General features: G+C 37.0%; 1 protein-coding gene across 1 annotated transcript in view; it reads right to left on the minus strand.

Moving 5' to 3' along the window:
* HNRNPLL (heterogeneous nuclear ribonucleoprotein L like) overlaps positions 1 to 12,590 on the minus strand; it is a 28,958-nt gene that overhangs the window by 781 nt on the left and 15,587 nt on the right. The window contains exons 4-12 of the mRNA XM_075707537.1: positions 11,466 to 11,551; positions 9,423 to 9,519; positions 9,263 to 9,335; positions 5,336 to 5,407; positions 3,385 to 3,602; positions 3,105 to 3,226; positions 2,425 to 2,626; positions 1,392 to 1,449; positions 1,174 to 1,272 (exon numbers count right to left, since the gene is read on the minus strand). Coding sequence (XP_075563652.1) covers positions 1,174 to 1,272; positions 1,392 to 1,449; positions 2,425 to 2,626; positions 3,105 to 3,226; positions 3,385 to 3,602; positions 5,336 to 5,407; positions 9,263 to 9,335; positions 9,423 to 9,519; positions 11,466 to 11,551 — 1,027 coding nt within the window. The remainder of the gene's footprint in view (positions 1 to 1,173; positions 1,273 to 1,391; positions 1,450 to 2,424; positions 2,627 to 3,104; positions 3,227 to 3,384; positions 3,603 to 5,335; positions 5,408 to 9,262; positions 9,336 to 9,422; positions 9,520 to 11,465; positions 11,552 to 12,590) is intronic.

Here is a 12,590-nt window from a genome sequence, read left to right on the forward strand (position 1 = left end):
CAAAGACCCACAGATGGCAGCACACATTTGCCTCTCAGGTAAGAGGAGATATATCCTCCTGATTCAGCCAACCTCAGACGATCTTATTACAGCAAGTCTTAACCAGCAGTCCTTGTTTTATAATACTGTCTATTCCTGTGATAGCTATATTTGATTATACATTAGGATTTGGCTTTTTCATGTTGCAAGCTAAGTTCTTCTGCTGTTATGACCTCTCCAAACTGAGATAAATCTGAAATTGTGAACAGTACATTATCAATAATATCTTAAAAAATATCCTACCCCTGAAATAATCTTAGTCCATTATTGAGAAGGTGGACAAAAGCGGGGGGGGGGGGGGGTGGGCAGGAGAGTATAGGAAAGATTTAAACTGTTAACACTTGACAGGGAGACAAACTTTGTAATAGTTTGGAGAAGGTAGTTTAAAATAATATCAGACACTGGGCTGGATTCAAAGTTATGTCTGTGAACACCCGGAAAAATTCCATTTAATCTAGTACACTATCTTAATTGTCCAGTGCAGATCTGGCCTGTTGTGTGCTTGTTCAGCAGGTGAACTCCCCCTCCATTCTTACTAGTTTGGAGCAAAACTCAGCTTGGCCTCACAATTTCTGATTTGAAAGAGAACCCACTACAGGAGCAGTTCATTCAGAGCAGTAAGCTGTGTAACTTAAAGAATCTTCTGCCCAAAGATATTGCAGATTTCTCTGCATTTATCGTGAAACATATAAAAAGCTTCAGTAAGACATTATCCATTAGGTTGGATTTTGATAACAGTGGATTTTAATGCTCTTCCTTTCCTGCCTGCCGCCTTCTTATTGCAAACCAATTTATTATCCCATCTTTCCGTAACTTCAAAGTTGCGGAGCATATTTTAAGTTCTATAGGTTGACTCAAAAACTACAAAGAAAGAATGCCATTTAGATAGAAACTAATGGAACCTAAACTAGAGAATAAATACTGTAATATATATAGTATTTGTATACTGTAATATATATAGCACAGTATATGTGTGTATATATATAATATATAGCATATATACATGTAGTAAGAACGACGCAGTCTTTAGCTATAGACTGAGCTGCTGAAGCCTCATCTGTTACAAAGGCAGTATCAACATGAAAGAAAACAAGAAAAGAATTTATAGCAGTAAGATCAGTAAAATTTACTTACTTGGGACTCTTATCTGGTAGTGATTAAGTACAGTGAGAGCTTCCACTGCATCTGTCTTACATTCCCATTCCAACAGACCAGACAGTGTTTTGGCAGAAGCTGTCAAAATGAGAAATAAAAAAAGGGAAGGAGGGGATCAGTAATGTCTCCTGACAGTGTATGCTCTTATCAAAACTGGAATTCAAATTAACTCCCCAAACAGGTCAAAGTTTACTTACGTTTTGGATCAAACACTTTGTATTTAATAAAGCTGAGAACTTCATGATCCTCACATAACTGTCACAAAAATAAAACAAGAGGTAAAACTCCAGTAAAAATGCACATAAACACATTAGCAAAAATTCCAAGTTCCTGGAGGAGACACACAAAAAAGGAAAATACTGACACTTTAAGAAACCTTCCAAGAGTTTATGGCCAATTATTATTTTAAAAATGTTTAGATTGGTAACTCTTTAGAATACCATTCTATAGTATGCAAAACAAGGCTCCTATATCTGTGCTGTCCCATGATAAATACAGTTCTATAGGCACAAAAATTGTTAAGAGTACTGATATCACTACTACCTCAAACAACTTATTTAAATAAAAACAAGTTCTTTTTGACGTTTCCACTTCAATACAGTAGCTCAGAAGTTGTACATACAAGCACACCACTCATAAACCAGAGTTAAATTTCAGACAGAGCTTGAAAAAAAAAAAAATTTACTGAACTGAAAAAGAACTCACTGAGCTGTCATCAGTTTTACCACTGCCTTCACTCAAGAGGCCCAGTATTGCATGTTTTAAGCATCCAGAGTTCATTTAGGACTCAACTGTGCAAACTGTTCCAAGTGCATGCTTCTCTCCATTCCGAAATATCCTAGCAGTCATTAGAGTAACCACCTCAGGGAGTCAGTAAATCTTTTGCAAATTGTAGTCCTAACTTTCCCTGTATTTGGCTTTGTGTGTCTTTTCCCCTTCCTCCACAAAGAACACATGAAGGTCCTGAATTTTATTTCCAAGATCTTGTTTCTCACGTAAAAAATAAAACAAACAAAAAAAAAAAACCCAAAACAAAATTGAGAGAATAATGCCAGAATTGTGAAAATACAGCAGCTTCTATATAGACAGGCTACAAACCTATTTTAAAAAACAGTTCTCTTCAGTTGCTATGCTGTAACTATCCCAGTTATTTCTTTTTAAAAGTAGCACAGTGTAAAGCTAGGATAGAGCCCCAAAGCATTATATGTCACAGTCATTTCAACTGCCTACCTTTACAAATGTTTCTTCAGTTACACACAGGGGAACATTATAATAATGCAGCACACAAGAGGGTGGTTGGATGATGTTCTTAGATGCTTGGCCGGCACTGGTGAAGCGATTATTCTTACTCATTGCAAAATCCTTGTAACTACTCGTGCCATCCTCCAGTTCAAATATCTGGCTTGGAACTACTGAATGCTGCTTGGAAACACTGGGATTTAAGGATATATATAGTTAAAGTTTCTTAAATAATTAAGACTTGCATACTTTTCACACAGATTATTGATCTAACCAGAACAGACCTGACATTACTTTACAACAATTTGAAATAGAAGGAGAACAAGACAGGCTGGATTTGACACTTTCCTTAAAAAAAGGTAGGAAGGATCATAGAATCGTTTAGGTTGGAAAAGACCTTTAAGATCATCCAGTCCAACCATTAAAGGATAGATAAGACACATTAGGGAATATAGTTTATTAACAGCCAATCCATGTAATGGGCATATACTTTATTAATATAAATAAAATAATAATAAACAACATTATAAATAGTAATAAATAAATAAATAACAGTTGCAAATTGGAAATCATAACTCCAACAATGGTAACAGAACAACGGGATATTGTTCGTTTGCAGCCTCATTTCATCTGCCCACTGGTAGACTATTAATCTGATAAAACGTATTTACCAGACATTAAGTCTTTTTCCAAATAACTTGACATTGTTGAGATGTGTGACAGCTCTTTCCACAGCATACTCGTCACCCATCTCAACCAGTGCCGTTCCTGGAATAGTCTTCATAAATTTCACCTAAGGTAGATAAGTGAAAAAATGACATTGCAACAAACAGACCAGCCAAGAGTTTTATAAGGCATTAGGAAATATTTTTAGACCATCTCAGCCAGGCTTTCCCCAAAACAATTGAAATGACTACAGAGTTTCCAAGTTTCTAATAAATCATGCCTTACCTTCTCAATGTTTCCATACAAGCAGAACAGGTTGAAGACCCTTGAACAGTTCATCTTTAGCTGATGCAACCCACTAACCATGACAACTGACCCAGAAGGATTTCCACCATGCATGTAAGAGGAGGATGCCTGGGGCAACGGATAAGCAACAAGTTCTGGAGTGTCCCGAGATCCCATTCGGTACCGGCTTGGTAAGGGCAACAAAGGACCATGTGACCCTAAGGAGATGAAAGATCATACTTACATACTGTTTGAAACAAGTTTCAGTACTTAATCATGCATTAAAGCCCACATATGTAATGCATATTTAAAGAAGGGGGGGAACAACATTACAGCAGTGTCCATTAATTCCATAAATTTTTAATTGGAAAATTTAAAAAAAAAACCAAACAAACAACCAAACCCAAAAACCAAACCCAAACAAACAAACAAACCAAAAAAAAACCCCTCTTCTAGTCTCTTTAATGTTCCAAGTCTCTTCTTATATTACCAGACAAGAAGGAAGGAGCTGTTTCATGGTATTGTTTTTATACACAAGTGAAAAAAGCTATTTTGGTAATTATAAAAATAGTATCTTCCCTGCACCATACAAAATATTTGAACATAAACCTATCAGAAGAAATATTTAAAATAAACCTTCAGCAATATTGCCATGTTTACTTCTAGAGCTACATGACACCAAGAAATAATACTACAAAGTAGGGAAAACAAACCAAAAGGAGCAAACTTTCAGCCAGAAGTCGGGACAAGAGATGACACAGCTCTTTTCCAGAGACAAGAGATTAAGTCAGAAGACTGCCTTTCTACAAACAGCTCATTTGGAAGAAACAGGAATACTTAAACCCCTGCATTAACACAAAATGAAGCTGTCCTATTTTCCACTACAGGTAAAGTGACAAGTTTCATTAAAATAAACATTTCCCCCCCTTCCCCCCGCAATGAAGGGACATTACCAGTATGCAATACTGCTGTTTACAGAAGACATCAGTATTACAGACCAAGGAGAGGATCCCTGTTCTTCTGAGACAAAAATAATGCAAAATTCACATAAGCCAAGTATAAAGGGAACCTTTTGTCCTTTTTTCCCCAGCAAAAAGCAGTAATGAGAGGGAGACAGTGGTATAGGAGGAGACAGCCACATTACTTAAGGCAGAAGGGTATATCAGAAGAATGAAAAAAGAACATCAGTGAATACAAGGTAGAACTTGGAAATTCTGGAGATTTGAAGAACCTTTGGGAAGAGTAGGTAGAAGGTCAACCTACATTGTAAAATATCATAAATACATTTGCAAACAAAGAGGCAAGACAAATCACATTGCATCTGACAGTTAAGAGAGTAAATGACTAGAGAAGTCCCATCTAACTGGGGACATCAGTTTCTCAACCCTGAGGTCTTGGTCCAACACATGAAAGTGACACCAGATATTCATTTACAGACAGCACCGGTAACAACTGCAGCACTTCACAGCACTAATTCCAAAACATCATTCTTATACAGTCATATAGCTATACCTTTTCAGAATTAGCTAAATTAGAAGACACGCAAAGCCCACATTCACAGCTTTGCATGCAAGAACATCAAAGAGCTCTGTATTGCATCAAACCATTGATCAAGCTATGCTGACATTTTCCAGAAGAAAACTTTTTTCCCAGTACAGATATAATTTTCCATCCGTTGCCAGGGTGATGGCAACTAAAAGGAAACATTATTCCAAGGAACAAATTTGTAGAGCCGGATGCTCTCCGTGAAAGGAAGAGGTACAGCAATTAATGCACATAGATTTCAGTAAATCACTAGCATTTTCAGAATGTGGACTGACAGCACCACACATACAGCACCATAGTGAACTACTCATGCAGTAGGGGTCCGCAGTTAAGCACTGACTGAATATTTAGAATTTCACATAACACGTAAAGAAATCATAACCACCTGTCATCCTATGTTACTTACCATAACCATCATGTCTAAATGATGATGGGTGCTCTCCCAAAATAGCTTGCCTCTGGCGGCCCTTCCCTCTGTCTAACATGTGGGAAGGGAAAGAAAACAGTTTAGTATGCATAACTATGCACTTGATTTCTCCAGTTAAGACACAAAGCTTCTCATTAAGAAGCAAAAAAGTAATTTGAGTCCCTGTTAATTTTATAAACGATTTCTCATTCATTATACATCTAAAACCACAAGCTGTAGCCCTGGGACACCAAAATTAAAAGACTGCCATCTGTATAACAAATTGCACTTAAGTTGATTGGGGGCAGTAGCCAATGAGAAGATGCAGACATTTAAAGTTTAAGGAAATACCCAAGTTTTCCTAAACAGACACCACACATTAGTATAGATAACACCATACAGCAGGATTTACCTACGTGTCTCTTAAAACAAATTTGAAATGCAGTACTTTTGAAAGACAGTACCTGAATCATAATATTAGCTTCAACAGCAACACATTTTCAAAGTGGGCTTCTTTCAAGAAGTTTCAGCATAAGCCAACAACAACCTGTATTACATGGTTTCATAATCAGTAAACAGAGAGCATTACATATGTGTACATATATATTTACAGAACACCTACTGATTTATGGGCGTGCTGAAAGGATTGTACATTATTGCATTATCAGCAGCACATAACAGTTCTATTGAAGAAAAACATCACTGAATAATGCACTTCAACGGTCAATCCTTTAAGAAAACCCAGTTCTCTAGGATATAAAGTTAAGCAAGGGGTCTACATTACTGGAGGAAAGCAGTGCATCACAGCCAAAGCTGTATTTTCTAATCAGATCCGTGCTGCATGACAAAGAAAATCTAAACTTCCAGATTTCTTTGTGGTAAGCAACAATTGATTTCTCACAATTAAGAAAGCCATGTTGAAAAGATGGGGCAAGACATTTATCAGTTTACAGCAGTTCCCAGGAAATTTAAGTATGACTGCTGAAAAGGGCAACTCCAGCCCAATGCAGCTGGAGGTATTTCCCCTGAAAAACAGGAACTATTCGCATTAGACAACACAACAGTGGGAGATGAAAATGCACGTGCCCTTGGATTTTAAGACAGGTTCCAAGCCAGATATTTACTTTGGCAATAAACCCTGAAGAGAGAACAGCGCTGAATGCCTTCAAATATACAGAAGAAAGATTATTTTTGTCAAGTTTTGGTTTTCTATTCCCTTTTCAGGGTAACAGCTCTTGTTCTTGGCTCTAGAAAGCAAATGGGCAGTCATATCAAGTATTTTGAGCATTTAACCTGTATGCAGTAATCATCTTTCAGAAAAATCAAGTTTATACTTCCAGTCTGTGGAGCTAAATGCTTTGAAACTGCACACAGTAATATACTAAAGGACCATGTTCTTCAAATAAAGAATTTTGGGAGAACAGAATTTCACAAATATTTCCTCCTTGTGGTGGTGTAGTCCACTGCTCTCTCCTTGCCCCATACTTGTTCCTTCCTTGAACAAGTCCCTCAACTGTGCCAATACAAACACTTATGCAAACAGGCATTGAAACATAAGAACTGATCTGTGTTAAAAGTAATTCTGAAAGCAAAGATTCTTTATAATCTAGTTTAAGTTTGGGGTTTGCTGGTTTTTGGTTTTGTTTTTAAATCAGGTCCTTGAGTGACTGTGTATGCTGGTATTACCACCAAAAGAAATGCTCCAAACTACAGTTTGAACTTTCTGGCTAAAAGCAAGTAGAATATTAGAAGTCAGGTGGTTTTTTTGGATCAGTCTAATGCAATATGGGTTCATAGCAGCAGGCACTTGTTAGGAAGTTTACTTAAGTGAAAAAATACTATGAGGAGGGTGTGTGAAATTCTGAAAGGATGTATTAGCATGCCTGTCCTCAGAATGAAATTCCTTTGGGCTAAGATCTTGTTTGCTGCAGTCAGATCCCTACAGTTCGGGTCACATTAAGTTCAAAAGCCAAACAACACTGCTGCAAGAGTAAGTTGAAGCACAAATATGGAAACTCTCACTCAAAAAAAAAAAAAAAAAAAAAAGCCCTGGATTACTTTATGGGCAAAATTGCTCTAGATGCCTGCTTTCTCAAGCACGTTTCAGTGTTCATTCAACAATATATATTCCCATTTTCTAGATAAATGGATATGGGTCACAGTAAATGTAAAATCATGCTATATACAATATAGCATGATAAAAAGATATATATAAAATACAAGTTTAATTCTTTTCCTCTTATGTGTAGTAGAGTGATGTATAGAAAATAGAGACAGGCTGTCAAAGCAACAAAAGGATACCAGAAGAGTAGTGTGGGTGTTCTTGAGAAAGAGCAAGCCGTACCTATCCTAAGTTTTTCATTTTCCACTGTCTTCTCTAGCTTCAGGAACATTTAGTTCATACAGCCATATCTATCTGTAGACCAATTACATAATGTAATTAGATGCACAATGTTACAAGTCAGCCTCCAAACACTGCAATGATCAAAAGATAGGAGGGTCAAATTAATCCTTCAGATTTTTCAAATTCAAACCTTCAGATTTTTTCTTGCCCTTGAGTTTCTTCAAAATTCCTTTAACTCAGGAATTTGAGAAAAAAATTTGAATCCTGATACAAATAGTCATAATCTACAAGCTGCAACCAATACTGTAGCTCCCTTGTTAACTTTTTACAAGAACTTCATTTTGAAAATTCAAGCCCTAAGTTTTTAGTTGTACAACAGTTTTACAAGCCCAGAGTCTCTGCAGAATTACTTTGAAAGTGCGTATCACTTGAGACAGCCAAAGCCCTCATTCTCATATAGCCTTTGATAAGTAGATACTCTACCTTGGACACATTGTCTTCACTTTTCTAACTTTACATTGCACACATTATTGTACATAAGTTACTGAACACTGCACTCAATAGTTACAATTTTTTTTTTTAAATAACACTTTACATGAGTTAGGCTACACAGCAGTTTGTCTTTACATATATAGTCATAGTTTCCACTGACATGAGTTAAGCTCTGGTAATTTTTACAGCTGAATACTTAAGAGACAGTATGCCTGTACCAATTATGAATCTCCCTGTTTTAATGCTTATATATAACTGAGGGGACTTATCTGATATCGCACTGCTCAGTTCCAACTATCTACAGATGAGGATTAAACTTCCCTACTACTACACAATATTTACACTGTTAAGACTGAATGCAACTCTCACATACAGCAAGTAATAAAAAGATTACAATGTCAATAATATCAACAAGAGAGGTTCTTAATTTTGGAGGTTCTCAAATTTTCAGTTGTAATTTTAAGGGAAATAAGACCATCATACATACAAACTTGAACAGAATGGGTACAGTCTATCATGTTATTCATCCCATACAAATCTGAAGTACTGAAAGTGTCCTCCTTTAAAAACTTGTGGTGGTGGTGCATGCAGTATGCAGACAAGGTGAATTGCAAGTCTGAGTTTTTTCAGAGGGTTTTTTGTTTGTTTGTTTAATTTTTTTTGCTGATGCCGATGTGGTGCATGATGAAGTGTAGAGTCAGCCTGCTGAAGTCCTCTATCCTTCTTAATGCCTCGTCCAACATAGGGGAAAAGAGTCCTTTCGAAGGAGAAGCAGTGTGCAAGTTTGTAGTTTGTAAGGAATAGTCTGTACCAGGTTTCCTCTCCTCCAAAGAGAGAGAGCTGCTTGGAGAAATGCAAGTCCTTGAGAACTGCGAAGGTGCTTGCAGGTGTGGGCTCCTTGTTGAACTAAGTGGCTCAAGCACACGGCAGTAGGGGGGACTAGGGCTCAGGGTTAATTTCCTGGCTTGTGAACACAGCCTTCAGCAGCACTGGCTTGCTTTGAAATGACTACTGCGATACAGCCTGACCATGTATAAAGGATTGTCATTAGTATAGTCAAACATCTATAGCGATAACATATGAAAACCTACCTCGTCGGCCCAGATACGGTTTAGTGTAGTCCCAACTATCGTTGTCGTTTCTAATGACATTAAGTCGAGTTGGCTGTTCAAATAAAATAAAAGTGAAAAAGGTTAAGTCTTGATTATATATATTTTTCTATTAAAATTAAAGAGAAGGTCCAAGCATTACCCTTGCATATTCAATTTTTAGTGTGCAGCATCCTGCATAGATATCTGCTCCATTGAGCGCAGCCTTCGCCTTCTGGGCACAAAACACTGATTCAAACATACACATCACGTTAAGGATTTTTTTTCCCCAGGTGTCTCACTCACGTCCCTTTCTTCTGACATGGTTTTATTTTTGTAGCCTGCAGATACTTCACTATTGTATACCTTACAAGAACTCTAAACAGACTTTAATATAAAATTACCAAAAAGTACATATGGGTTCAACTTATGTAAAGCATCTGGTTTTTATATGTAAGCAGCACATGATGAGACCATTCATAAATTAGTAAATTTATGGTAATTTAGTAATTTAAGGCTTTAAACTGTTTTTTCTTGCCTGACCTGGGCATAAGCACCTCTGGGGTTTGGGTCTCCTTGGTGGCATTTCCTGATGGCTCCTTAGGCCATCAAGGCCACCACAGAAAAAGAACTTTTCCACACCCCCAGACTCTAGCTCCCAAGCCTCTTTATCCTAGAAAAAGAGGAATTGCTCCAGCTGTCACCGTGACACCCAGACATTTTGCGCCATCCTTAGATATAGTTTAGTGTAATTTTAGAGATAGTCTGTATTAACAGCATATCCCTTGTGTTCTACCACATTCCTGCAGCCCAACTTCTTCCAAAGTGATATAGGTTCACTGTGGAATTTAAAAGTGAGAAAAGTTAAGCTTCCCAGACCTCTAAGAACTGGCTAGAACTGTGGGAGCACATCTGCAAAAGTAATGGGTACTACTACTACTACTTGCTACTGCAATTAGCATGGAAATTTGAGTCAAATTTTGAACTTTTCAGACAAGGCTTGTCTTGAAGCTCCCTTTTTTCCCCTCCCCCCCCAACTGTTTACCTACGCTGCCGCATTACTTTGCTCACATTTGTGAGTTTTCTTTCAGTTGCTGGTTGTTTCTGTTTTTAGTAAAAGGCATGTTGCAGAATTTAATTCAAATGACAGAAGTATGATAGTTTCAGAGTATGTGCAGGATCCTCCTCACAACTTCCCTAATCTTTCACAAGATGCAGAGTAACCCCCAACTGTACAAGTAATCTGATCCAGACAACAACACCGCTTACCACAAACTCCACACACTATCATACTAAGTCAAACTACTGTCTGTTAGGACACACAGTTGAAGTCTTCTACATAGATAAACAGCAATTAAGTTTCATTTTATGGAAGTTAGGGTAATTCTTTTTGCCTGGCAAATCATCAATGCAGCCACTGATTAAGTCATATGTTACAGAATAGACCCACTAATAAAGAGCCATGTCAGTAGCATCTTAAATCGCAAAAGAATTTCTGAGATTTTGATACAATTTTGTCCAGGTAACAGCTCAGAAATGGAGGGTAATCAGTCTCTAGGAAGAGGGCTATCAGAGTTTTATTAACTAAGGAGTAATCATATCAGACTTTGGACTTTGCAAACCACTGTAACACATTAACAACTCTGAACATTCATCCCATGTACAACTTAATGCTACAAATACAGTAAACAGTAGGATAACAGAGCAAGCAATTTCCTCACACACAATAAACAGGTCAAGGAGGCCTAAGTTGGTCTCATGCTTAATTAAAGCCAGAATAGTAAGATTAGCAGTATATATTAGAACTATTTTAGAAGAGTCTGAAGAAGTCAAACTGCATCTCTGCAATCCCTTACCCATTTCCTGAGTATCAACAAAGGCAGAAGCCATGGAACTTTTGTGTATAATGCATTGTCAAATCTATGACATATTTCACGTCTGCAATTATTAGCCTTATGGCCACCTATAAACGTGGTTATCAAGACCATTGTTGACAATGTCATTTTCCTATGAAATGTGTAAGTGCTATTTTGTTTCATAGACATATAGAAATTAGAAATTACCGTGTCTTAAATAGAAATTAAAAAATAATTTGGCCTCAAAATTACACAGTGTTTTTCTAACATTCTCATGTTAAATCCCATCTGCAGTCAAGAACCTACAGAAAAAAAAAAAAAAAAAAAAAAATCACACTCCAAAAGGATATTCAACCATAGCTTGTATTCCATTTCTCTTGAATATAACAATGCGCTGAACTTTTCCAACAGGGTTGCACACAGTATACAAGACATCCTAAGGAAGAAGAAAAAAATATTTTAGTCAGGTGTGAAATTTCAAACACTTTAGGTCCACAGAACATTTTCTTGCATTGGCATTTAAATGCCAAATAACAAAGCAGCAGCTTGTTAACTTTTCATTTATAATTTTCCCCTATACAATTTATACATTTGTGATTATAATTTTTATGGATTAATATAGTACAGGCAGTCAAATCTGAAAAACAGGAAAAAACTTCTTATAAGAAATGCTCATGCAAACATTAATTTAACAAGTATCTTCAACTGTGTTAAAACCAGTAACTGCATCCATGTCTCAAGCTGTGCTTCCTTTTAAGCATGCACTGCAGTAGCTTAACCAAAGAGAGACAAAGTGACACTGTCATTATAACACATTTAATTTCATAAGAATCTAGCAGCTGAGGGGTTTTTTAATTAGTCATGTTCATTTTCAGAAAAGTAACCAGGGGTAGTCTAAGTTGTAAGCTTAGGTAGCTTATCAAAAGGAGAATTTCAATCTTATTCACCTGAATCAAAGACACTGCAAGTGGTTGCTGTGCTTCTCCACTTAAGGCAGAGAAAACTTCTGACAGGAAACACTGGATTCACACAAACTCATTGTTAACACTCTGCTTTCACCAGTATTTGTCTATACAAGGAACCAATAAAACTCAAGACCATCTTCAGTGCTGCAGGGGAACCAAACAGTAAGGAGAAAAGCTCGCCTTACTGCACATCACTCCAGGCTTATGATGTGGTGCTAGTATCTCAAACAACAGTTGATTGCACATAACAATTCAAACATCACGGTACCAGAAACTAGTCTCCAGCATGAATGTGGCCAAGAAAAATAAGTTTGTTTTAGAGTGATTTTACACCCATACTCAGAATTCCAAAGACTCAGGCTTGAGAACCTGAACAAACAGGAACTGTGATGTCTTGAAACAATTCACCTGTTAGATCATGTTCAAACAGCTGAAAGCACATAAGCTTTACTAGACAGCGAGTTTCATAGCTAAACCTAGCAGGCAAAGGCACTGACATCTCAGTGAAAC

This window comes from Pelecanus crispus, chromosome 3 (assembly GCF_030463565.1).
Source record: "Pelecanus crispus isolate bPelCri1 chromosome 3, bPelCri1.pri, whole genome shotgun sequence".
NCBI lineage: Eukaryota > Metazoa > Chordata > Aves > Pelecaniformes > Pelecanidae > Pelecanus > Pelecanus crispus.